The sequence below is a fragment of the Nelusetta ayraudi genome, unplaced genomic scaffold (genome assembly GCF_046127955.1).
Source record: "Nelusetta ayraudi isolate G7.1 ecotype Tasmania unplaced genomic scaffold, CSIRO-AGI_Nayr_v1 ptg000019l, whole genome shotgun sequence".
NCBI classification, from domain to species: domain Eukaryota; kingdom Metazoa; phylum Chordata; class Actinopteri; order Tetraodontiformes; family Monacanthidae; genus Nelusetta; species Nelusetta ayraudi.
In genome coordinates this window covers 9,085,001-9,112,028 of record NW_027466069.1, presented here as the reverse complement: position 1 = coordinate 9,112,028, position 27,028 = coordinate 9,085,001, and the positions used below count along the sequence as shown (strand labels likewise).

The 27,028-nt window shown below is 49.8% G+C and overlaps 2 protein-coding genes across 11 annotated transcripts in view; both read left to right on the top strand.

Moving 5' to 3' along the window:
• tmcc1a (transmembrane and coiled-coil domain family 1a) overlaps positions 1 to 14,757 on the top strand; it is a 42,727-nt gene extending 27,970 nt beyond the window's left edge. For 7 of the 10 annotated variants that reach the window (XM_076027008.1, XM_076027007.1, XM_076027011.1 and 4 more), the window contains 4 exons: positions 7,179 to 7,436; positions 8,203 to 8,930; positions 11,090 to 11,225; positions 12,385 to 14,757. In XM_076027008.1, coding sequence (XP_075883123.1) covers positions 7,179 to 7,436; positions 8,203 to 8,930; positions 11,090 to 11,225; positions 12,385 to 12,699 — 1,437 coding nt within the window. In that variant the 3' untranslated portion in view covers positions 12,700 to 14,757. Of the gene's footprint in view, positions 1 to 388; positions 595 to 1,609; positions 2,112 to 5,688; positions 5,845 to 7,178; positions 7,437 to 8,202; positions 8,931 to 11,089; positions 11,226 to 12,384 lie in introns of those variants that run through there. The other 3 variants (XM_076027013.1, XM_076027016.1, XM_076027014.1) reach the window with 3 other exon arrangements.
• Positions 14,758 to 18,134: 3,377 nt separating this feature from the next.
• Positions 18,135 to 27,028, top strand: part of plxnd1 (plexin D1) — a 76,345-nt gene continuing 67,451 nt past the window's right edge. The window contains exons 1-5 of the mRNA XM_076027017.1: positions 18,135 to 18,253; positions 18,368 to 19,608; positions 21,600 to 21,776; positions 25,078 to 25,209; positions 26,170 to 26,270. Of these exons, the coding sequence (XP_075883132.1) occupies positions 18,397 to 19,608; positions 21,600 to 21,776; positions 25,078 to 25,209; positions 26,170 to 26,270 (1,622 nt within the window). The 5' untranslated portion in view covers positions 18,135 to 18,253; positions 18,368 to 18,396. The remainder of the gene's footprint in view (positions 18,254 to 18,367; positions 19,609 to 21,599; positions 21,777 to 25,077; positions 25,210 to 26,169; positions 26,271 to 27,028) is intronic.

Here is a 27,028-nt window from a genome sequence, read left to right as displayed (position 1 = left end):
TCTGTGGGACTCGCGCTCGGCCGACCGTGCTGTTGCGTGCGCTCGGTGGGCTTCCCGGTGTGTGTGTGTGTGTGTGTGTGTGTGTGTGTGTGTCTGTGTGTGTCTGTGTGTGTCTGTGTGTGTGTGTGTGTGTGTGTGTGTGTGTGTTGGGACCTTAAAGAACTCCTGCCCTGTGAAGCGGCAAAGGCTCCTCTGCTCAGGCGAGACTCTCCGGCTGTCGGTACTCGGAGCGCCGACTGGATTCTGGATATCCCATCAAGTGCGCGCTTATCATGGGCCGTCCGTGCTCTCCGTTTGGACGGCGGGGAGGAGGAGCCGCAGTCGGTCGGACTTGTTGAACGGCGTCTGTGGGGTGGGGGGTGTGTAGGGGTGGACTCAGGGGGCGATACGATGGGCGCCGCTCCCCCAGGGCCGCGCTCTCGCCCTCTCCTCCCGACTCGCTCTCTCGTCTTGTGAGGGACGTGGAAGACGCGTCGGCCGAAAAAAAAAAAAACGGAATTCCAGCGGGACGCTGTGCGCACGTGCTTCGGCACGATGGAGGTCATCCTCAACCTGGTAACTGCTGACGCCTCTCCGCTCTCTCCTCCCAGCGCTGTGAGTCCCCACCTGCACACACACACACACACACACACACACACACACACACACGCATATCTCTCCTGCGATTACCGTCATGATTTTTTGTTGTTGATTGATTCAGTCTTGAGCTCAGGCTTCATTGGCTCCATTTAGGAACCGTGGCCTGTGTGTTGAATGTGTCTCTCCATCTGTAGAACTTGGAGGTTTCACATAGCCTGTGTTGACCTTCCAGTTTCTCCTAAAACCAACAACTCTACTTAAAAGTCTCAGAGTGAAAGAAAGGTTGCTGTTATTTTATCCTCCACTTCCTTTCAGCTGCTGGGTTGTTTCTTTTATTAGGACGTGAACACAAAGGGCTTTTTTTTCTCTCACGCTCCGAATTCCATGCGACTCTGCAGCTGACGGGCCGGGCTGGCTGTACATTGCACATGATTATGAGTGCACCGTTGTTGTTGTTTTGTTTTGTTTTTTTTGCTTTAATACATGAGCGCATGTATTGAGTAAACTGAACCCATGTCGAGCATCACATGCGGTTATGTAACTTTGCCCCCCTTCTCATGCTGGTTGAAAGGGGTTCATTGTTGCCCCGTCAGATCCCCTTCAAGACAAACGCACACACACACACACACACACACACACACACACACACACACACACACACACACACACACATGCATAGGCACGAGTACATTTTCATCCAACGCAATTTCTGAGCGCTCGTACATTTAACGAGTGGGAGCAGAAGCCGCAAAAACAAACATGCGGTAGATTTCCAAGTGAAATACGCTGATTTGTTCTTTGACTGTCATTTATTAACTGCAGCTGTCGCTTCTCCCGTGTTTGCGCTTCCAAGTCGCGCCGTGGCATCGCCATAGAGAAACCACATTTTTATCTCTGCGATAAACGACCTGGAGTGGGGGGGGGGATGACTGAGCGTTGTCGCGTTGTCCCCGTGCCAACCATTTTCTGTTCCCTCGCCCGGGTGGAGGCTGGGGGGCGGGGGGAGGGGTCAAAGATCAAACCAACTAATCAGGAGTGTGAAGTTCAGGCAGTCAGGGATGATTGCCTTCCATCCTGATGGGCGAGGAGGTCGGAGACATACTTGAGCTGTGAATGGAACCGGAGGTGGCTGTAAAAAAAAAAAAAAAAAAAAAATGCAGAATGATTTGCGCGGGTCAGCAGGTCGCAGAGATAATACGAGCTGATACATGAGGACAGTTTCTCTCCTCCGCACGATGGTCCAATGGTCCCGCACCCCCTCGTAGATATTGAGATAAGCTGGGTCCGAGAGAGTCTGACCCGGCCCTCGTTCAACAGCTGAGACGTGGACCATATCGATGCTCGACTTGAGCTGCGTGGATGTCTGAGGGTTGTGGAGCAGGGGGACCTGCGCGGAGACAAAGTGGGATTTCTGTCAACGGCGGCGTGACGGCTCGACTTGAGGCTCCAGTGTGATGCTAGTATCGCTGTGAGGGTGCGGCGCCGCTGTCATCACAGGAAGCTCTCAGATGCGAGGCTTAACCACGAACAAGGTCGGTTTTAAGTCACAATTATGATTTAGTTTTTTTTAAGTCAGATTTACGACCTTGATCACTTGACTTTAGGTGTTTGAGACACGAGACACAGGGGAAGTAACGACACAGCTTAAGCCCGCTGCCGCGATAACTTCTGTTTACACTAAACTGTAGGAGGCCTTACGCAACACATAAGTTTAAATAACATTTTTTTGAGGCTTTGGGTTGTTTCTTAAACAGCTCGGAGCAGGTTGCTGCAGTCGAGGTGGGTTCAAACGCTGTTCAGATTCCACTGTTGCTAAAACTGTGTGTGTGTGTGTGTGTGTGTGTGTGTGTGTGTGTGTGTGTGTGTGTGTGTGTGTGTGTGTGTGTGTGTGTGTGTGTGTGTGTGTGTGTGTGTGTGTGTGTGTGTGTGTTGCCTCAGCACCTGAGCTCACCTGAGTCATCCGACAGCGCATACAGACTCACCAAACGTGACTGAGGAACGTGAGGAAAGGGGGGCAGCGGGTGGCATGTGAGGAAGTTTGCGGCAGGGAGAGAAAAAAGAGAACTGAAATTTGCCACACAATGAAGAGAAATGGAAAGAAGGAGAAAAAAAAACACGAGTCTTATGACAGCATCGTCCCGTCTCCCGTTTCACTCGGCGGTGAATGACCCGCGTTGAGTGGGCAGAAATCTGGGGCATATCTGCGTATGTTTGTAAATGGGTTAAAGTTTGGGCAACACAGGACGTTCTTGTTGGGTGTATCTGATTATAATGTGATGCATGTCTAACCATGTTAAGCTGAGTCATGCCCTCTAAATGGCTGCTTGTTGGAGATGTACGGCCTCAGGGTTCAACTCCTTTTGCCCCGGTTTTCCCCTAGATTCCCTTTTGTTTTTTCCACTGTCGACACACGTTTCACCACCGGGTCCCAAAAGTTTGGGACGCAGTTTCCTTTATACAGAAGAAGATTAGGGCCACAAGAAGAGAAAAAAAAAAGTAATAAATCGAATTCTTTTGTCAAGTTTCCAATTCAAGAATAAAATTGAAATTTCAAGATTAAAGACGAAACATCGTGAATAAAATCGAAATTTTGCAATTAATGTCAATGTGAAGTAAGTAAGTAAGGAATACACCTTTTTTCGGCAGTTTACTTTTAACTGTGGGTAACTGGGTTAATCCAAAATTAATCCACATTTCATCTTTTTATGAATTTTTTTGTCGATTTATTCACAATTTTTTTTTCTTTTTTACGTTGTCTTTTTTTTTTACAAAATTTTGACTTTATTCACGAAATTTCAACTTAAAACTTGAAATGAAAACTTGAATAAAAATTTTGTTTCCTGTAATATTTTTCTCTCATCTTGTGGCCCTAATCCTCTTTCGTACCTTTAAGCACATGTGTGCGCGCGCGTGCACAAGTTTCTACGTGCGCAGAGCCGTAGGGCAGAGGACAGGTCCGCGCGCGCACCCTTTTGTCTTTGGTGCTGATAGTGTCTGGTCTAATTAGAGTGGGATCAGACAGCCACCTACATGCACACTCACACGCACGCACTGACACACACAGCTCCAGTCTCGGCTCAGCGTATCAACATTTTGCTTCTGTTAACCCTGGGAAATGAGTGTAATCCTCCGGCTCGCCATCTTTAATTACACGCATGATTAGACACAGAAAAACTCGTTGGCACTTCTGCCGTCGACGTCGATTGCGGTGGCGATGTCCTCGCTAAATCGGAGCCCTTTGACGCATCGGTAGAGCCCCTGTGAGGGGATGGGGGGCGAGGTGGAGGCATTTCTTTTGTAAGACACGGTGACGGCATGAGATGAGACGACATGGAGATGAGATCACAGTGCGGGCGTCATTACGGATAGATAAGCCGCCCGCCGAGCTGTAAAACAGGACGTACACTTGTTGAGCTGCTTGTTAATTACACTACTTAAGAAATCTGCTTAGAAAGTGACTGATAAAGTTAAAGGATGATGGTTTGGTGCCAGGGTGTGCGGGTCACTGGGTCTTGCTTATCGCGACAGCCAGAACCGCTATCTGCTCCGACCTGCAGGTGACACCAGTTCAGGCCTCACCTGACTCGTTCTTTGACCTCTTTATCTCAGCCTTTATTCAAGTTGTTCATAGTTGCCAGATAACCAAGTCGTCTGCAAGACATTGGAAAAAACAAAAGAACAAGTCGCACCTACTACACAGGGTTTATTTGGATGTAAATGGAACCTCATTCATGCTCGCACTCCACAAAGCTATTAATACCCGTTTGTTTATAGTCGATTACAGGTCAGTTCTCCGCTGTGCCCGCCCAGCAGGCTGTTCTAGTTCTGTGATTCATCTCACCACCCTGGCTGCCCGTCAGGGGGATTTAGAAAAGCACCTCGACTTACTGTACACAACATTTGTCACGGCGGACTGTTTGACTCGCGGCTCGTGCGTGAGCTTGTGTTTTTATTGCACTCCGCACTATTCAATACGCTGAATAGTTTAAGTGTTTGCTGGCTGTGAAGTGTTTTTGATGCCGTGGAATATCCTGCTGCAAGTCTGGACTGTGTGTGTGTGTTGTGTGTATGTTGTGTGTGTGTGTGTGTGTGTGTGTGTGTGTGTGTGTGTGTGTGTGTGGCGAAACAGCGTCCGACTGGTTTTTCTCCTATTCATTGGAAAGCACACGTGAACGCATGCACACACACTCACAAACACACACATGCACAAAGGCGCAATTGAGCGTCTTTGGTTTCACTTGCCACTCAGGCTACCAGTTTGCTTTGTGACAAACCCGCATAGTCCAGCTGTGTCTCCGGACTGCAATTCACAGATTAACAGAGTGCAAAAAAAGAGCTACAAATGTGGAAATTGTGGAGGTGTGAAGATTTGGGTCACTGTCTCTTTGCGTTACGCCCCTTTGTTCGTCATTAAGGTACAGAGCTGCCAGCAGTCAGCCACACTCAGGGCATACGTGCAACTTTTCTTTTTTATTTGTATCAGCTTGCATCAATACTAGCTAAGTTATGTTGCTAAAAATTAATGATACTATATTTTCTCTATTAATAAAAAAATATATATATATTTATACCTGCTTAAGGAACCATATTGTGCTCACAGTAGCTCAGAACAGTATAGCTGATAAGTCAGACAATGTTATTAAGACCAGGGTTCGTCAATATCCGCAATATGCCTTAGCAGCTAGCCATCGCTAACACATCTTCCACAGTGGTCCCCTAAAATCACACTAATATTCAGCCCTTTTCGGGTTGTTGTTGTTGTCTTTTTAAGCTTAGCTCGACACTGTCGGCTATAAACGTGCACGTCGCCGGCATTACTGCTGCGCGAGTCCGTCGTATGTGCGTGAGTGTGCGTGCTTCTGCTAAACCTGTTGGTCTATCGAGAAAAGTCCCCTGGATGCGGAGCTATTTTCTGCCCTCGGCGCGGCGCGAGTGATTGGCGGCTGCCCCAGGCGCAGCTCACACGATGATGTCACCCTCGGCTGGAGGGGGCGGGGGGGCGGAGGGGGGCGGAGCCTTCAGGGCTCTGCCCCGGCCGAGAGTTTCAGGTGAGCTTCGAACTTCCACAACGAGCCGGGCGAGTAGGAGCGGCGGCTGCTACTGCGCTGAGAGTGTGTGTGTGTGTGAGAGAGAGAGAGCGTGAGAGAGAGAGGAGACAAACGAGGGAGAATTCAAACTTGCCGGACGTTTTTTTAGAGCAAATGGTAAAGCGGCGCTGTGGGGACCATGCACTGGGAGCAGTTCCTCCGTCTCACCAACGGAAAGGTAGGGCTCGGTTTACGGACTGATGATGAGTTAACAAAGGAAGCCAGCTATTGTTCAAATTGCTTTAAAAATGTTATTATTTGTAGTAGTTGTTGTTGTAGCAGTAATATAGCAGTAATAATAATAATAGTGATGATGATAATAGTAATAATAATAATAATAATAATAATGATAATAATAATAATAATAATAATAATAATAATAATAATTATTATTATTATTATTATTATTTAAATAACAATTGTGGTTTGTAGTAGACAGAAGCGCTCAGAGTGAGTGTATTGTGTGTGTGAGTGTGCGCACCGGATGTTTTGCGGTCTACGATGCGGACTGAGGTGTCAGTCATCAATTAGTCATCCTGCTCCTGCTGCTGCTGATGGAGGTGTGCTCCCTCTGACCTGTTCCGGAACCGCTCCGAGGCATTCTCTGACTGTGCCGCAATTCCTTTCTGGGTGACGACAGTCCCCCTCGGATTTACTGTTATGGCTGCTTGTTGTTGTTGTTGTTGCTGTTGTTTATTTTTGTTTAGTTTAGTTTAGTTTAGTTTTTCTTGGGCGTGCTGGTCTTCCACGTTCATCAGGGAGAAACAATTTGCATCACAATTACCTGTATTTCACCCCCACCTCTACCTACTCCACCTCCTCCTCCGCCTCCTCGCACAAATTAGTCCCATTAGTCTCACCGTGTTCTTTGTGTCTTCCCTGGTGGTGTTGGTGTTGGTGCATATAAATCACAGCGGCGAGGTGCTAAGTTTATTCCCGTTTTACGCTGAGATTATGTCTGCAAAATACAGAGGGTAAAATTGTTACTGGCACTTGTGATTCTTATTTTATTTTTTATTTTTAACGCTGACACACACAGTAGTTCACAGAGGGGGAATAATCAGTTCAGTGTCCAAAAATGCAGTGTGCAAAAAAAAAAAAAAACAGTTACTCTCCTGTTAAGCAATTTAAAAAAATACTAGTATTGTGTTAAAATGCTTTCAGGTTTGTTTCTGACCACTTTTTACCGAAGGGACAAAGGCATGGAGGACGCAGCAGAGATTTTCTTTTGTTTCGCTTATCAGTAAACGCCCGATTGACGAAATGGCAACATACCTCTTCCTCGTGAAGGAAAATGACCGCAAGTTGCCTGTAAATGACCAAGTCTGTCTCATTTCCCTGCAGCCGGCTGCAAGAAGCAGAAGCTACTCTCTTTTTTTCTATCTGTCAGCAAAACGCCTCAATAATAGTCAATACGTCACTCACACTTTTCTTCCTTCTTGCCCCTCCCATCCCCATTTCCCTCCCCTTACCTGCTAAAAACCCCTCTGTTATCTTCATTCCATTCTTCAGATCGACCGGCTGGAGGTGAGCGGCCTGGGCCAGACGCCTCTGTCTGTCTCCTGCGGAGCCGACGGCTCCTTCCCGGGAGGTGAGGATGGCACCCCGGACCCGCAGCGCACCAAACAGGCCATCGCCCAGCTGCAGCAGAAAATCCTCAAGCTCACCGAGCAGATCAAGATCGAGCAGACGGCCAGGGACGACAACGTCGCCGAGTACCTCAAGCTGGCCAACAATGCCGACAAGCAGCAGAGCACACGCATCAAACAGGTAAAAAGGGCCAGGGGGGGGGGGTTTCAACAGTTACCTGCTGAAACTTTTATTCAGTTTCAACAGGGAACTGAATAAAAGGCTTTATTGAAATTATTTTCACACCATGGTGTCAAAATCATCAGTGCTAAACAAGTTTCTTTCTTTGAAGTTGGGAAGGAACATGCCGCACATTTCACACCCAGGCCTTCAGTGACGTTATATTTAGTCCTACATAAATGAATACATCCCCTTTATACGATCAATACTGTCAAAAATAAAAATAGAAATGATTTTTTTTAAGTCCAGCAAAAGTACGCTGTGTGACCTCGTCATATTGTTTGCGTTATAAATGTTCTACTTCTGCTTCTTCTCTGCGTATCCAATCACATTTCAGCATAAGGCGTTAGGCCAGCTAGGCCTCAGCGTCGCAGACGCGAGAATCTTATTGGTTCTCGCAAACTGTGGCCTGTTCACTTACAGCAGACCGGAGCCTGTAATGTTCATTCTGCTGGCCTCAGGGAGATTTCATAGAACCTGACAACACAAACCCAAACACAAAATTTTGATTGGATTAAAACTCTGCTATAATATACAAGAATGGAAGCAGCGCAACCAAGTGGATAAGACATAAGACAATAAAACAGACTATGGAGAATAACTTTATTATCATATTTAAGGGGGAAAAGTAACTTTTCTGATGATGTTTAGGCCCAGCAGAGAAATAACTCTGAACTGATATATAATGAATAATGATTTTTGATCATTTTTGTCCTGTGCTTCTCAGGTCTTTGAGAAGAAGAACCAGAAGTCGGCGCAGACGATCCAGCAGCTGCAGAGGAAACTGGAGCACTACCACCGGAAGCTGCGGGAGGTGGAGCACAACGGCATCCCGCGGCAGCCCAAGGACGTCCTGCGGGACATGCAGCAGGGCCTGAAGGACGTGGGCGCCAAGGTGACGGGCTTCAGCGAGGGCGTGGTGGACAGCGTGAAGGGGGGCCTCTCCAGCTTCTCGCAGGCCACGCACTCGGCCGCCGGCGCCGTGGTCTCCAAGCCCCGGGAGATCGCCTCGCTCATCCGCCACAAGTTCGGCAGCGCCGACAACCTGCCGTCGCTCAAGGACTCCATGGACGACGCCTCGGCAGCCGAGGAGGGCGTGACGGGGGCCGGCGGGCGCTCGCTGGGTGGCGGCGGCGCCGGCACGGGCCACCACCACCACCACCACCACCACCACCTGCAGGCCAGCCCCAAGTACGGCAGCGAGGACGACTGCTCCAGCGCCACCTCGGGCTCGGCGGGGGCCAACAGCACCACGGGGGCCCCCGGCGGGCCACCCAGCTCCAGGGGCAACACGCTGGAGAGGAGCCAGAGCTCCAGCCTGGACATGCTGCTGCAGGAGGTGCAGGACCTGAGGGAGGGCCAGTCGCGGCTGGAGGAGAGCCTGGAGGGCCTGAAGAGCCACTACCAGAGAGACTACACGCTCGTGATGCAAGCGCTGCAGGAGGAACGTTTCAGGTACCCGAGAGAGGGGTGGGAGAAAATAAAAAAACACTTTGTGTTTCGCAAATTAGAGCAGTTACGCAATCAGGAATTGCTGTACGTCTTGACACATGCGCCCAAACACTGATCATTTATATGATACCAGCACGGGCAACGTGCCGGAGCTTATCTCCGGGAAACGTCACTCCTGAAGTCGTCTATAAGGTTGAGGGTGTAATGTCTGGAGATTTTGAGAGGAAACAGCGACATCAAGTGGTCACATTATATGATGCAGCACTCTATCGCTCTTCCTCCCCCTCCCGATCTTGCCAGCGAGCTACGGTGGCCTTCGCACACAAACCTGGATACCTCGTCCTCCTTCTTCTTCGTTGGTTTATTTGAGGACGCAAGTGTTCGCCCTAAATATGAAACACGCTTTTCAGTCCGCACTGGCCGCCCAACTGGGAGCAAGACCCTTTATCTATATAAGAATTGTTGGTATGAAAACCAAATTGTTTTTATTGTACTGCAAGTATACACTTTCATTAATGCATTCATGGGAAGTATGTTAAACTTTTACCCATATAAAAATCATAAATCAGGCCATATTGTACACACTGGACCTTTAAATCTAATGCGTAAAGCGTGCAAAAAATGTTTTGTTCTCTGTACTCACACGTGCCGAGTCAACGTATGCACACATTGATCGACGCCTCTACTATTCCCAACACAAGTGCCCTGTCGCAAGAACAAAGTCTTGTTCTCTGCCCCTCCCGCCGTGCCGCGTCAGCAGTCAGACAAACAGACCGGGTTTAAAGTGACTCGCGGCGCAGCTGCAATCAAGACTTTTTTGAGACAGCAGGGGAATTAAAGTTAATGCTGCCGCAGACGTGACAGAGCCCACTGAGCCGTCAGCTCTCAGGTGCCCTTTAACTGCTGAGATCTTTGACGCGATTTCAACCCCACGGCCCCAATCTGCATAGCTCGTCTCCGAGCCAGACGTCTGTGTGTACCTTTTGTTCCTGATCTCTCTTGTCTTAAGGCACACCGGAACAAATGGGCGACGCAATTAGAGGCTGAGATAATGAAAGAATTTCTGCCTCGAGTGTTTGTCATGGCATGGAGTTTAAGAAGCACAATCCAGCGGTAAAGCTTACATGCTAGGAGTGATACGTCGTAAAGCAGACAGCTCGAAAAGCTCGCAACACTCCTTTTTTTCTTAGCAAATGGAGGAAATGTTTTTGTTTTTTTTGCACTGGACTGCAAATATTGGCCGTCTAATATTTGAAAGCACGACTCGGTAAACACTAGTCGGGATATTTTGATAACGTTACCTGAATGAAATACAATGGATCAGTGTTTTTCAACCGCGGCACACGAGTGCACAGTGAGATAATGTCACGTGTGCCGTGAAAAATGATCCAATTTCACTTAATTGGGCCCAAAAAATAATAACTGTATGATAAAAGTGACTGTGCTTTAGTAGGAAATTAAACGCATTTTGAATTCCTCGCAGGATTTTAGCTTGGATATAAACTGGCCCAGGTTTCCCACTGAGTATAAAAAGAAACTATGTTGTCATTATCAGGCTAAAAAGTGTTTGCCTTTTAAAAGAAAAAAAAAAATGTTTCTTTGTATGCCATGGGATTTTTTATTGTAAAAAAGAAAACTGCAAGAGATAAACAAAAAGACATCTGCTGGATTTATTTCATTGCATCGCATCAATTTGGATACATGGATAGATAGATAAATATTTTAATAATCCCAAAGGTAATTGTGCACTTGGATTTTCAGTCCCTGGCCATGAGTCTCCACCTCTCTTCTTCAACACTGGATCTCTTTGTTTATCTCCATCTACTTGCCTCCTCCCATCTATTCTCGTCCCGTGCTTGTCCGTCCACTTGTTTGCGGCTGCCAAAATAAACAGCAGCGTGCGTCCCTCTCCTCCAGCTCCAGCTTCTCCTCCCATTGGCCACACTTATCTAGCTGACTCACTCCGATTGGCCGGCGGGATCAGCAGATGAGTAAGCGTGCCCTAATCTTGTCAGGGCGAGTCGTCGGCTCAGTCAGGTGCCATGTGGTCAGAAGCCCCGAGGCTCTGTTTCTGCTAATTCCTGCGTGTTTCCTATCCTAAGCTAATTATGCTGCTCCGACTCACGTGTGTTTTCTGTGTGTGTGTGTGTGTGTGTGTTCAGGTGTGAGCGTCTGGAGGAGCAGCTCAACGACCTGACGGAGCTTCACCAGAACGAGATCCTCAACCTCAAGCAGGAGCTGGCCAGCATGGAAGAGAAGATCGCCTACCAGTCGTACGAGAGAGCCAGAGACATTCAGGTGTGTGTGTGTGTCAGGCGACTGTCCACAAGCACGCAGCCAACAGTGGCGAGACAAAAATGAATTCAACTCAGATAAAGGCTCGATACTCAATTGAGCAAAATTTGTCATTATAATTTCAAAATATATAATAATGGAATGATTTGTAAAATAAAAATAATTTTCTATTTCTATCAAATTTTTTATTTAAATGTTTAATTTCTCAACTCGTCTGAATCTGTGACGTGCAGAGAGTTAATTACCTCTGCCCGACGGTGTAACGTCCTTTGTCCACAGAGGTGGCTTGCTCAGACGGTGTGTCATTGTAAAGTTGGACGCGGTATCTCATCATGCGTGTTGACAAAGTCAACAGGAAGCTGAGACACAGGATCCAGCCTGTCTTTCTGCTTTTGTGTTTGATCATAACATGCACAGTTCCTTGGCACTGGCTCACATTACTTGTGCCCTTTGCAGCCCTCGGACTTGCCCACACCCACATGTAATAGTTAAGGCTCGTGTTGCCCCTCAGCTGCATTTCTTTTCCCTGGCAGTAGGGGGCAGTGTCGGTCTAATAAATAGTCATCCTGAAGGCAAAGTCCAGGAATACTTTTAAAAGAACCACCGCCTTTTTTTAATGTGTTAGTTTAGCAATCAAATCTGGATCTCGCCTTTGAGGTGTGAATATGTTATGTATAAATAAGTTGATAGATTCTTACATCTATTATCATCTATATTTTATTTGTATTTTTTATAATTATTATATTTCTCGATCTTTTTGCACTATACAGTTTTGCTGCTGTAATTATGCAAATGTCCCCACTGTGGGATTAAAATAGGTCTTCTTCTTCTTCTTCTTCTTCTTCTTCTTCTTCTTCTTCTTCTTCTTCTTCTTCTTCTTCAACACTTCCCTGCTGTGTGACAGATAATATTTTTCTGGACTCAGTGGCAAATTTTGCACTAATGGTTTATACTGCCTTGTTTCTACCTGCCTCTGCACACCTCTTTCTTACCTTCTCGTGCTGCAACAGCAACATAGTTTCCCAATTTGGGATCAAAAAAGTACATCTGCTCTGTTCTATTTCATTCTAACTTACTAATGTTTGACTGCTGCAAGTGACTTAAAGTTACAAGTGTTTTTTCCTCTCTTTTCAATATCCGTCTCCTCTACGCCCCTTTGCAGGAGGCACTGGAGGCCTGCCAGACGCGGATCTCCAAGATGGAGCTGCAGCAGCAGCAGCAGCAGGTGGTCCAGCTGGAGGGGCTGGAGAACGCCACGGCCCGCACCCTGCTGGGCAAACTGATCAACGTGCTGCTGGCCCTCATGGCCGTGCTGCTGGTCTTCGTGTCCACCGTGGCCAACTGCGTGGTGCCCCTCATGAAGACGCGCTCCCGCTCGCTCTCCACGCTGCTCCTCGTCCTCCTGCTGGCGTTCCTGTGGAGGAACTGGGACGCTCTCTCCGGCTACACGCACCGCGCCCTGCAGCCCCCCGGGTGACCGCGGCCGACGGGAGTTTTGCTTTTGTCGAGAAAAAATTTAAAAAACAGGGGGCAATGTTACTGTGGCTGCGGGTCGTCCGGCGTGAACTGAAGAATGTGGCGGGCCGTCGGAGGACGTGCTGCGCGGCTCGACGCTGAGAGAGTTCAGCCGAGAACGCCGCACCAGCCCCCCGGAACCGTGAAGAAGGAGTCGAGGATGGTCGTCACGCAAGAAGGATGAGACTGTTTACAACTTTACAACTTTTCTTTTCTTCGGAAATGAACTTTTCCTGGGTTTTTTTTATTTGTACACTTTAATCAATTATAATGTATTATTTCTAATGATGTTTTTATTTCAACTTAATTTTATTCAGTACCATGTAGCATTATATTCCTCTCCCCTTTAGACCAAAGGGGAGTTTTTAGTCAGGAAACTGGGCCGACCATTTGTTTTAAAGGCCCAGTCTAATCGTAGAGACGTGCAAGTGAGGCGGACTGCCTGTAGGGGGAGAACTATTACCTAGCTGTGATTGGTAGTTTTTTTTTTTTAAATAACCGTGGCTCACAACGGTCGCGGGGCGTTGCTCCTTTTATTTGCTGTGTGATGAATTCTGTTCGGGTGGGCGGGGGAGGGGCTCTGAAGGACTGACCGTGGCGTCACAGCCAACACAGACTTGTTTTGTGCTTCCTTACCATTTCTAATAGAAGAGATCCCACGCGTTACTGATTGCTCTTTGAAGTCAAACGGGAGGAAAATGCGTCGACTGTGGAAATAAGTCATGTAGGAAACATGGCTAGCTTTATGCGGGGTGTGGGATGGGGAGGGGGGGGGTGCTCTCAGCCGGAAGTCGGAAATCGCGGAACACGTGTTGGCGGTTAAGCAGCTGATTGTTTGTTCTTTTTTCCCCCCCTCAGAACAAATACAGGGGAGTCGTCCGGGTAAAATCTTTTTTTTTTTCTTCTTCTTTTTTTTTGGGGGGTAGTGGCCGCCCCTCCTGCCATGCGATCGGTTTAGTGAGGAGAGACCTCTGGTGCTTTTCCAGCTCGGTGTCAGATGCCGGGAGTCGGATGCTGCTGCCGCTTTCATATCCACAGTGAAAGTCATCTCCACTGCCACGCTGGTCAAGTCAACACTGTACTTCCCATCGGACTCTGTCCCCGACATGGTCAATACACTAGTCTTGTTTTATTTATTTTTTATTTTTTTTAGTGTAACCACCTAGTGCCAAACTCTAGTCTAACCCAGGGGGCGCCGAAGCACCCAAAGGGCCGACGACGCTGAGCGAGGAGAGAGGCTGCTCGGAAGGTCTCACTGCTTTCTTTCTTCACGTATTTCATGAATGTCTCGCCTGGATGTCAAGCGCACGTCTTTTTCTTTGAAGGCTTGACTTTTGCAAGTTCTCTTAACGCCGGCTCGACTCCGCAGCCCTCCAGTACGGCTCCTTTTTTTTTTTTTTTTTTCCCCTCCTCCGCCTGTATCTCTCTCGCACTCTCTCCCCTCAGCTCTCTCATCTGGTCGAGGAGGACAAGACGAGATGATGACCTGGCACCGTTATCTAGTCTCCGCCCCCTTCTGTCGAGCCGAGGAGCTTTCCTAACAGATAAGAGGGGGGGTGATTCTGAACTGTACAGCTGCACTTTAGCACACGGGTGGGTGACATGTATACGTCGGGCTGAGGCTTGAGAAACCTTTGAAAGAGACTTTAGAAGGTTGTCACTCTTCAGACCGAAGTCCACGGTGGGATTTAGGAGGGCGGACGGAGGTCGACTTCATTTTTCAGCCTCGTTTAAAGGTCGTAACCGCACAGAGGAGTTTCAATTCATTTCTTGTCAAAATGTCAATAATCCTCCTGAACGGGCAACTGAAGACGGCAGCAAGACAAGTTTGTGGTCTGTTCCAATCTTGCCGCGGCGAAGTTGAGCAGACGGCTTTGAGCGCGAGCTGACCTTTGACCCCAGCTTGACTTAGCAGTAACCCATGTGATGTAGGGTTGTGTGCTTAACCACTCCAGTGCCTTCTGATGTCCTTTTCTAAGTGTGGAATAAAGTGCATTCCTGACTTACCTTTGACCCATCAGCCGCTTCTTCAGCTGTGTTTTGTAAGTGCTGTCACCGTGTCGGGGCCACGACACCCTGTAGGGGATTTAATATGCACATCAACACTAGCTGAGTTTCCATTGCAGTTTTACGTAAAATAAAAGCGATATTTCTAAACAAAATTCGACAGTGTGAAGCGCATAAGCCGTCATTTTAAAATCTCGTCCCAGGTATTTCAAAAAAAGTGTTTCCATGACACATTTGTCATATCTCTACATTGATACGTCTGAATAATCACCTTATGAGAGCGTAACAACATTTTAGTGATATTCAACTATCTTACTCATTCTCCACAACAGTGTTTTCCTACAATAATGTGTGTATTTTCTGTCCCAAATAATATGAAAAGTCCACCCTTATCTTATTCCCCACAGCTTCCTTTGCTTTGTTTTATTTGTTATGTTATTAATTTGTGGTAAAGTACCTCTTTGTCACATCACTATCAAAGGTGAATGACGTCACCCAAAAGCGAGATATTTGTCCCACCTTCTGAAATAACCTCACTATCGTTTTGTTTTTGTTCCCTTTCAAGCTCGTGGAAGGTCCAACCAAGCATTAGCTTTGACAGGAAGTTAACGTTGGGCTGTGTGTTTCCTGCAAAACATATAATTGGATAATTAATTCTGCAAATATACTCCACTTAATTAAAAAAAAAAAAAAAAAAAAAATCTTCAAATTAGTATCACGGGTGATTTGAAGGAGCGTCATTGTGAACGTGTACTTTTTTCTCTCTCTCTTTTTTTTTTAGTAGGGAGCGTCGCACCAGGCTGCGCAATTTTATTCCGTGGCCGCTAGATGGAGCTCGTTTGCCTCGCTCCTACTCGGAAGTCCTCGGGCAGCGCAGGAAACAGCACTCGGCCGCTGCGTGCAGTCAGTGCGCCTCTGTTTACTTCTCGTGAGTGGTCTGCCGTGAAGGGCGCGTGGGTCCGAGGCGCTGGGAGGTGTCGCTCCTTATCAGGAAGGAAACAGGTTGGGTGGTGGGCCCGTAACCGCAGTCTCACTGCCAATCAGTGGGCTTCCTCCCACTCTTTTGATTCTCACCTCCCAACACGGCACAGCCCGGGCCTCTCTCTCCCTCTCGTCCCGCCGAACTTCGTGTCAGCGTTTAGGCTTCACTTCCATTCACAGCTAGCTAGGGCAGGCAAGGCACTTGTGGTCAGTTAAGCTTTTTAATCTCGCACGCCGAACTTGAAGAAATGGTATGAAAAGTAAGTCATGAAGTAAGTTTTAAGATTGTTTTAAGAGTCATTTCAGTAAAGAGCACGTGTTTTCTATATCCAATCATGTATTATGTTTCCTCCTATGGGGCGGGTCACCAAAGGACTCCATTCATCTGCTCCTGCTCCAGCCGCTTCCTCTGGCACATTTTAGAACCAAATGTGGCTCCACACCAGTCAAAAAGTTCACCCACCCCTTTGCTCCAGGTAGGGGGCTGCTATCTGAACGTGGACGGCTCGGGCCCTCGCCGAGCATTTTTGAAGACCTCCAGGCTTCAGCTACGGAGGGCTGCCGGTGGCGCCTGTCACCGTGGCCGCACGACGGTGCGCTCTGGGGGGGGGGGGGTCACCGTCTTGCGCTTTAATCTGCGAGCTCCTCGTTCCCCTCACCTCTTCCCTCTCCTCCTCCTCCACCTCCTCCTCATTATCACCATCATCGGATCCATGGTGCGCTCGGGCTGCGCGCCAAGGTAAACACGCGGCGCGCGCGCACTTATCTGGCACGGAGGGGAACCACGAGACGAGAGAATGAGTTCATAACCCCCACCCACCCTCACCACCACCCTTCCCACCTCCATCTCCCCAGCGGAGTCGCCGGCGATTACGCACGATTGGGCATCGACTTTAATTATAGCAGGCGTGTGTGCGTGCGCGCCCGGTGATAACGCTTCCGATCACTTTGCCTCCTTGTAACTCGTTCGTCTCTGCCCGACAGAGATGTGAACATATGCGTGCGCCATCCAGAGACCATAAGAAGGAGAAGAAGGGGAGGGGGCGGGGGGGGGGGGGGCGCTAACCATATTCGCGCAATTTGAGTGTGGGCGCATGTGTTGCATTGAATATTTATGAGGAAAGAGCGCGCGCGTGCAAAAAAAAAAAGCCGCCGCGCCGGATAGATGTGGATGTCAAACACAGGAAAGGTGTGCTGATTTGTCCATCTGGTAGCACTTTCACGGCGCTCACCGTGCCGTGTGTGTGTGTGTGTGTGTGTGTGTGTGTGTGTGTGTGTGTGTGTGTGTGTGTGTGTGTGTGTGTGTGATGCCTAAAAAAAAAAAAATACCCGGAACCCTCCGGGTGTACTGTGCAGAACTAATGTGAAAGCTGGGGGTGGTGGATGGGGGGCAGCACAGGAGGGACGATGACCCCGTCATTAACCCCCCCGAGGAGCGGAACCGAGCCGGGGCGGAGATTTGGTGAGATCATGGCCCATCTTGAAAGGGACAGCGGACGGTCATTACAGCTTCACATGGCAGAGTGGGCTCACATTACCGCTCGTATGGTGCCACAATAGTTTCTCTCTCTCTCTCTCTCTCTCTCTCTCTCCCCACCCCACCCCCCACCCCCACTCCATCCTTCTTCTTAGTGAAGAACAGGCGTCGAGCGAGCTGACAGATGATAACCGATGCCTTCTGTGATGTACATCCGCTAAAGTGGAGGCACCACCATCAGCGGCAGCTGGTGACAGATTCAACTGCCTGCAAATTCACATGGAGTGCTCGAGTTGCAGCTAACAGAAACGTTTAGAATTCAAAACTATTTTTTTTTTATTTATTTATTTATTTTTTTTGCGTGTGTGCAGAAGTACCACTTAAAAGTTCCACTGTACTTTGCGCTCATGCATATGAATTCCAACCTATTGAAAGGTGAAGCAGCGCGTTCTGGGATGCCGCTGATCAGAACCAGCCCGCGCGCGTTTTCGACGTGAACCCAGTTCAAAAATGAAACGCAAAGATGACGCTGTCGACAGATGGGCTCGCGTTGGTTTGAGAGCGCCGAGTGCGGTGACAGAATATTGGAGCCGTTTGAGAATCTTCTCTTTTATACGCCGGAAAGTAAAAGTTTGTTGGTTTCCAAATTGAATTTCAGATCGATCAAACGCTGTGGCCTCCTTTTGGATTTTTATTTAAATTTTATTTCTCAGTAGCGCGGCACCAGAATGAGCTCAATCCGTCCTCCGCGGGCAATTGTCTCACGATCAATTAATCAAACCCAAATATTTGTCCTTTAACGGTCTATTGTTTCGAGATCACACAGACCTCAGGGGTGGTGGTGGTGGTGGGCGCGAGGGGGGTTGGAATTGTGGCTGAGCGCGCCTCGGCGGCGGCGGCGGCGGTGGTGGTGGCTGGGAAGCAGCTCAGTGGGCAGCAGAGGGACGCAGGAGGGAGGAAGGCAGCCTGAAGAGGAAGCACGACTCGCTTATCGCGTCATTCTGGGTCGAGGCGTTGAGCAGGAAGCAGCCTTTCCTCTCGGATTGTCGCGGTGAGAACAAACACACATTATTATTTTTTTTTTCTCCCTTCTCTCTCCCCCCCCACGCCCCCCCACCCCTCCTCCTTCCGTGTGTGTCGTTGCTCAATGCACTCCTCGGCGCAGAACGCGCGGAAGCCGGTCAGAAGGAAGAAATGCCTCCTTCGGTAGAGATCGCCCTGCTGCTCCTCGGCGTCCTGGCGCTGGAGACGCGCCGGAGCGCCAGCGCGCTGCACATCCAACAGGCGTTCCCGACTGCCAACCGCACCAACAACTTCGCGGTGGACCCGGTGTCGAGGAAGGTGTACCTGGCCGCCGTCAACTCGGTGTACCAGCTGAACGGCACGCTGAGCCTGGAGGTGGAGAAGCGGACGGGGCCGGTGGAGGACAACCTGTTGTGCCATGCGCCGCAGCTGCCCCAGGCTCCGTGCGAGCATCCCAAATCCCTCACCGACAACCACAACAAGCTGCTGGAGCTGGACCGGGAGCAAGGGGTCGTGGTGGTGTGCGGCTCCGTCTACCAGGGCTTCTGCGAGCTCCGGAAAATGGGCAACGTCTCGGAGATCGCCGTGGAGTTCCCACCCAAGGGCGAGAGGACCGTCTTCCCCAGCATGCTCAACATCGCCGCCAACCACCCCAACGCCTCCACGGTGGGGCTCGTCTTCAAGAGCCACGGCGGGGACACCCGGCTCCTCGTCGGGGCCACGTACACGGGGGCTGGCACGCAGTTTTTCCCCAAGAACCACAGCAAGGAGGACCTGCGCTTCGAGAACACCCCGGAGATCGCCATCCGCTCGCTGAACGTCGGCGATCTCTCGCGGCTCTTCACCTACGACATCAACCCGTCGGAGGACAACGTGTTCAAGATCAAGCAGGAGGTGAAGGGCAAAAACAAACTCAACTTCGTCCGCGCCTTCGTGCAGAAGACCTACTCGTACATCGCCTTCAACAACGACGCCAAGATGGGCCACAAGGAGAGCCAGCCCAACAGCATCCTCGCCCGCATCTGCCTGGACACCGACAACCCCCGAAAGCCCGCCGGGCCGGAGAGCCGGAAGCTGACCGAGTCCTACATCCAGATGCCTTTACAGTGCGGATACAGCGGGAGCATCTACAACCGGCTGCTCTCCGTGTACCCGGCGGACATCCAGGTGGACGACGGGAGGAGCTCCCAGCCTTACCTGTTCGGGGTGTTTTCCAAGGGGGACAGGAAGTCCGCCTTGTGCGCCTTCAAGTTCGGGGACATCGAGGAGGAGATCCGGCAGGGCCGCAGGAACTGCTCCAACTCCCCCAGCAGCGACGTCCAGGTGCTGGACAGCGTGATTCAGGGCTCCGGGGCCGCTTGTATCCACAAGGGAAACCTGGTGGTAAGAGGAAAGAAAAAACACGCACGCACAATTTAGATGTTTTTTTTTTTTGTTTTTTTTAATTTCCTTTTCAATCGCATACGCATGGCTTGTTACTGCGTGTGTATGATGACATGTACTGATATGAAGGAATGCATTTATCCGATTGGCACAACTGAAGTAAATCTTCCTATAATCTACCTGGAACCAATGGGGACGTCATCTTTTATCAAGGGACGTTTGAACCTAATTTAAAGGGGCAGTTCGACATAATGATCCTGTGATCCAATTAATTTTCCTGATCTAAATATAACATGGCCCTAAGTAATGAGGAAATCTCTCTTAGACCTTTTACAGATAGATAGATAAATAGACAGATAGATAGACAGATAGATAGATACTGTCTTGTTATTGTTTTCTTTTTTGCCTTATTGTGCAAACATCGCCAGGGTCCACTTAATCCCAGAGGCAGAGCCGTAGTTTGTTTACTATTCTGGGTAACTACTACTCTGCTGCTCTCCGTGTTCCACTCGGCCTATAAACGTCAGCCTCAGATTTGCACTCACAGTTGTTTCTGGCGGTGCCAAAACAAGGCGAACAAAACTGGCGTAACTCCTGTACGCGTCTGACAGACGCAAATTTTTAGCTTACGGCGCTGATCCCCCTCTAAGCCCCGTGGCTCATAACTTGGAGAGAGGATCTCCAATGTCACGAGCCGAGGTCACGGCGGAGGCGGCGGAGATGCTCCAGAGCCACGCTGGGGGTTATGGGAAGGGTGAGATTCCTCTCACATCCAGAAGCCCCCCTGTCTCCTCGGCTGAACGCAGAGGCCCCCCCCTGCGGGGGGGGGGAGCGGTCGGCGGTTTTACAGCCAAACCTCAGACGTATCTCCTTTTATTAGCAGCGTGTTGCCGTCGCCCCGGCCCGCAACTTTTAACTTAACACAAGGTCGGCGAATCAACGGCGTCTTTGTCGCAAACACATGCTCCGACGCTATCTCGCCTTTACAAGTTGCTTACCGCTCCCGCAGCAAGCTAAATATTTGCCCTCAAGTCAACAAAGGAATTCTGCGCCGCGTTTGGCTTCCTGTTTTTTTTTTTTTTTTTTTTTTGTCCTGATCAAGAAAACAGAGACAGCCACATATTCCTCGGTATGTAACGAAATACCATCTTTTCATCGCGGCCGACCGTGATTGACAGGGTTGAGGTCAAAGGGAGGCTGTGTCTCGGTCGCCGCGGCGGCGCTGTCAGGTCAAGGAGTCGCCCCCTTCACGGCGACCGGCTTGTTGTCGGTGGCCTCGGGGCCGTACCTCCCATGATCAGCTTATGAATCCTATCTCAATTGACCCTCCAGCCTTTATACGACAGACACATGCTCACTTCAGTGTGGGGCTTTTTTCTTTTTTTTTCCCTCGCTTTGGCTTCAACAATAAACTTGGCCTTTCTTTTCTGCCCCCCCCGCCCCTGCTATACGTGCCCCGGCCAATGAACAGCCACCCTTTCTGTTGTCTACTGTCTGAGCGCTGTTGGAACATATCTTATCACCGCCGGCGGATGATAAGAGGGACGAGGCCGGGGACGTGCAGAGGGGCCCGTGGGAAACTATTCTACAAATATCTGCAGTGCTTAATTCTTTTTTTTTTTTTTCTTCTTCTTCTTCCCCTTCCTTCCCTTTGCCAGTTGCATGCTCTAAAATATTCAGAGAAATCCCAATTGGTCCTGGTGCTCACACAAGCGTGGCACTGTTTTATCCTCGGCCCCTGAGATTTTTGACAAAAGCAGAGTCTTATGAGTGTTGAGGACCCCTGTGAGCCCTTTTCAAGTGTTCCTTGAGATATCCCCAAAAAGTGATTTGGACGAATGAGTTGTGATAGCCGCTATCAGCTCTTGTTCTCCACATCGCTTTCATCATATGGAGCTCCGTCTTTGTTCTCCGCCACTTCCTAATCTGTACTTTGTGCCTCCATACAAGAGCTGATGAGAACCGCTGATTTCCTCCCTCCTCTCTTCCAGTTGCAGCCCGAGCAGCTGGACTGCGGCGCGGCCCATCTCCAGCACCCGCTGGCGCTACGGAGGCCCCTGAGGGCCATTCCTCTGGTCGAGTACTCGGGCCTGACTTCGGTCTCTGTGGACTATGTGCACAAACACGCTGTGGTTTTTCTGGGAACCAGCAACGGACGACTCCGTAAGGTGAGACCCCTCCCCCCCCTTCAAAAAAAAAAAAAACAACTAACATCACCTCGGGTCAAAGAGACGCATCTGCGGCAGGAGCTGAATGCTGTTAAATATTTTTAACGCGACGGCGCCCGCGAGCGTGGAAACAGCTCTGTGACGACTGCTCAGCGGCGTCCTGATGTGGCAGTAAACCGAAGTTAGGTGTGTGATTAAACACTCGGGCTGGAATGTCTGCTTCAGGTTCTCCACGCCGTCACCCCCTCCTTCCTTCGCCGCGCTGATGCATCATGGGGCTATTAGAAGCAGCCCTGGTCACACGCTCCTATCGTTCATCAGACCTGCTTATTGTCTGCCAGATCACCAGAGGGCTCTTTAATGAGACTGAGGCTTGATGGCGCATGACTCAGCGCTGCTGCGCCGCCGTGCCGAGACCCCGGCTTCTGCGTCCACAGGAGGGGGGTCCCGCCTTGTGAAAGCCTTGTTTTTTTGTTGTTTTTTTTTCCCCAAGCTTTTAACAGCATTCCGTAATTCTGTCTCAGGCACATTCCTGGTCACCCCTCGCTGAGCTGGCTAAGCAGCAGCCAGCCTGCCGAGTGGAGACAGACTGCCTGAAAGCTCTCTGACCCTATTGTTTTGCATCGGGCTGGTACCCTTTTCTTTTTTTTTTTCTTTTCTTTTTACGGCATAAAAACCAGTGCGGTAGACCGGTTCATTTTTTTTTTTTTTTTTTTTTAAAGAGTATTAGCCCCGGCTGAGCGTGGACTAATTGGCTTTGGGTTTGCTTTGCACCGGATGCACAACACTAACCTTGGTCCCCCCCACCCCCCCACCCCCGCGAGCGGTTGTGCGTGCACAATTGAGTGCGTCTGTTTTGATTTTTAGGTGTTTGACTTTGTCCTCGGGGCCCCGGCGCCAGTGCGTGGTGGGATAGTGGTTTCATGATGTGTTTACTCTGATGAACGTACAGCCGGCGATTATGAGCCATATGGGTGCTTTAGTCTAACCTGCTTAGACGTAGCGAGAGGAGCATTTCTGTGACCCCGGGCACCAAAATGCTGTGTGACTGTCAGTTTTACATGCTGTATTGTTTGTGGATGTGCGCGTGTGTGTGTGGCCAGCGTCTAAGTGTGTGTGTCTTTGCGCGTGCGCGTGTGCGTGTGTGTGTGTGTGTGTGTGTGTGCCCTGAGGATAGAGCTGTTACAGAGGTTAATGGTGCTGTTAGTGTGCGTAATGTGATTCTGACTGTGAGTTTGGCTCGGGCTAAAACACAGGGGAGCAGTGGTCCAGATTAAGTTAGGCCTCTCTCGCTGTCTTTCAGAGGGGCCCTCGCCGAAGTCATTTGTAATTACATGCATTTTTTTAATGAAGTCTCAAACCTCCGCCTCCCCCTACCTCCGCCCACCCACCCACCCGCCGCCGTTACCGGCGACTTCCCATTTTCGCCTTTTCACCGCCGCAGCAGCGTCCGGCGTTATCTCCCCCGCCCGCCCGCCCGCCCGCTCTCGGCCAATTCCCCTCCTGCGCTCCGCCAGGGCCGGCGCCACTTTTCACTTCATCGCGTCATTGTCCCTCCCGTCTCTCTCTCTCTCTCACTCTCTCTCCCTCCCTCCCTCTCTCTCTCTCTCTCTCTCTCTCTCGGCTCCTCTCAGATATGAAAAGCCCTTTGATTCATTTTGAAAACAAACAGACTTTATCTCTTTCCCTCCTTTTTCCCTCCCGTCACGCCTCCATCTGTCTTTATTCTCCGTCCTTTTTACACCCAGGTACGCGCACGCACGCACGCACACACGCACGCACGGCACACAGCAATAAGTGAACAGCAGCTGAGCACTCCTCCCTTGAATGGGGTCTTTCATCTGCGGCCACATAGACAGAGAGTGGAGTCGGAGCGTCGCCCCGTCGGTGCAGCAGGTGTTTTGTCGCTCGACCTGCTCGCACCCGGTGCCGGCGTCGCCGCGCGCCTCATTTCTCCTTCCCCTCCTTTGCTCCCGCCCTGCTCCCCCGTCCAGGTGTGTGGGCTGCTGTTTACTCACTCCTCACTGTGACACATTGTGTGTGTGTGTGTGCGCGCGCGTTTGTAGTCTGTGTGCTGACGGCATAGCACAGCTGCTCACTATCTCCAAGGCTGAAGTCTGTGTGTGTGTGTGTGTGTGTGTGTGTGTGTGTGTGTGTGTGTGTGTGTGTGTGTGTGTGTGTGTGTGTGTGTGTGTGTGTGTGTGTGTGTGTGGGTGTGTGCCTAGATGGTTGGTTGGCGTTGTAAGAAAGAAAAAAAAATATTGGAGGTTGACATTATGGCACTCATGGCAGGTTTAGACTGTGCCTTGCTGAGCTTCTGTGTGTTCTGGTTTAACATTAGCCCAGCACCACTCAGTGGGAGGTAATGGCCTTCTGTGCGTGTTTGTCTATGTTTGTCTGTGTGTGTGTGTGTGTGAGGGGGTGTTTGTGTGCCCAGCGGATGGGGAGGCGACAGAGCCCGTGCTTGTCACCAGATGCCGGTCAGTGCGCCAGTTCCTCAGGATGTCTCCTTTAAGGCAGAACAGAGCAAAATGTGAAATCAGAGCTTTCTCTGTCTGCCTGACAGGAAGTCTCACTCTGTTTGTTTTTGCTCTGTTTTTGTCTGTGTGCACGCCCGCCCGCCCGCCCTTCTGGTGCGCATGCGCGCGCCCTCAGTTTGTGCTCTACGTGAGAGCGTGCCACCCATTCTGTTACCTTGGGGTGCAGGAAGGCCGATAGGAGATAAATCACTGCTGTGCAAAACCAGATTAGGCACGGCAGACAAACAAGGGGGGCCGCCTGAAATATATTCATGGGACGTGTGCAGATGTTTTGAAATATATGATAGTGATATTTTTTTTTTTTATCAAGAAGAATTGCAGCAGCCGTTGAACTTTTGAATAAACAATGAATTGTAGCGAGACTTTCTTTTCTTTTCTTTTCTTTTTTTTGGAAGAAATTGTATTGTGAGCTGACAATGTTTGGATTCATGAAGAGTGAGGGGAGTGCTTTTCTGGATTTCTGCCTTAAATCCCTGGGAAAAAAAATAAAAAATAAACAGGTGGAATAAAAAGCTGCTTCTCCTGTTGCCGAGGAAAATACGTGTCCTTGAATTTTGCATGATTGTGACTCCTTCTTCTCCTTCTTCTCCTCCTTCTCCTCCTTCTTCTTCTTCTTCTTCTTCTTGCTCCTGCTTCTTGCGGCGGATGGAATTCACATTTCCATTCTTGGATGCCATTCTTGGATGCCGCGCTCCAACGGAGCTCCGCCGCCGTTCCTCCCCGGGGCCTGTGACTCACTCGCTCTCGTGTCTTCCTCACAGCTGACCCTCTCGGCCAACATGACCCCGGCCAACCAGTGGACGCTGAAGCTGCCAGCCGGCGAGGCAGTCCACCCGGTCATGACCTTCGACCCCAACGACAGGAACTACCTGTACGTCATGACCTCTCATCATGTGAGTACCCCCCCCCCCCGGCCCCCCATCTCTCTCTCTCTCTCTCCCACTCGGCGGCGACTCTCAGCGACTCCCTCGCCTCCGCCGCTGATTTATTCATGTCGCCGTGCGAAAGCGGCAGATTAGCGACAAATCAGACCTCATTCTGCTTCCAGTGGATCCTTTCTCACCTCAGTTTTAGCTCAACGCGCGCATATTTTTGCGTCAAACGTGCGCCGACCTTCAATGGGATTTGGCGCCGCGTCTTCCGAGGCAATCTGCTCGGCGACGGAGCCGCTAATAGCAGGATGCGGCCGCGCGTCTGCCGGCTCCCTTTTTTATGTGCCTCAAACGCAGATGATTGTTGGCTGCTTAAACGGCATTCATCATCAAGACGTGGCAACCCGTGGGAATATCCAATACAGTTGGGGGATGATGTATAAACAGATGACAAATAAAAAATACAACCGTCCCCGCAATGGCGTTCCCCTCGGAGGAGAAATGCCATTAACAAAGCTTTCAGCAGCGCTGAAGTGTGCTCTATTGACCTTGCAGTTGTGTAATTAAGTGCGTGCGTAACGCTTTTCAATGCCGAACGTCGGCTTAAAGTAAAGCGTCGCTCGTTTCAAATGAACTATTTGAGCGTGTAAAATATCACGCGGGCATGTGAGTGTTTTTTTTTTTTTTTTTTTACGCTGTTGTTTGTTGTCGGTTTGTTTTTCAAAGCCGTATTCTCTTCCAGGCTGATGACATTAAACAATTTACATGGAAGATGGAGAAAATCGGCATTTGAGGCTGTAAAACCGCTGATAGATTCTCATCTCTCCTTCTAATTCGATCAGTTTTACAATTTGCTGCCAGTTCTCCGGACAACAAATTTGATAAAGTCTTTGCTCAAATGTCAAACATGTTCACGTCTGCGAGGTTTTCTTGGTTTTTTTTCTTTCCTAAAAAAAAATAATGGATGTGTCATGGTTTCAGATGCTCAGGGTGAAAGTGGCCAAATGTGACCAGTGGAGGAGCTGCAGCGACTGTCTGGGCGCGGGTGACGCCCACTGTGGCTGGTGCACGCTGGAGAATCGGTGAGAGACACACCACACACACACACACACACACACACACCACACACACAGGCACAATTTGTGGAGCTATCGCTCCTCCATCTCTGTCCTCCCCAGACTTTCCCCTCGCAGCCGTCCCCTCCGCTGCCAGTGAAACATATAATTAAATCATAATTATCGTACGCTTTTGTGTCACGCGCGCACCACGTGCTCCTTCCCTGACGTAGTGCCGGGTGAAAGTTCCCCGCCTTTTCGCGCAGTCTCGGCTCGGCCCGGCTTGGCCCGGCTTGGCCCGGCTCGGCTGCGACTGTTTGTCCCCGCGACCGGGCCACGAAGCCTGCCGCGCTCATTTTCACGCACTGAAAGGTCAGATTGATGGCGCAGTAAAAAATCATTTGAGCATTTTTAAGCTTTTGAAATCAATAAAAAAAAAAACCCGCTGGGACTCGTTTGCTAGTTTTCATCATCACACACTCCTCCCTCCCTCCCTTCCTCCCCCAAACTCCCCCTTTCACCCCTCTCCATTTCAAAATGTCACCCATATGAATGAGCCCCGGCAGTAACGGAGTGTTTTGGGCTCGGAGGGCTGTTTCTGAATCGAGTCGAATTGATTTGCTTTTCATTAGGCCCCAGACCGAGGAGCAACATCATCGCGGGGAGTGGCTCCCTCTTTTTTTCTTCGCCAGTTGTTCCTTTTTTTTTTGTTGCTTTTTTTTCCCCTGCTTTGTTTTTGTTTTGCTTGTTTTTCTGGGGTAGTGGTGGGTGGCAGGTTGTGAGCG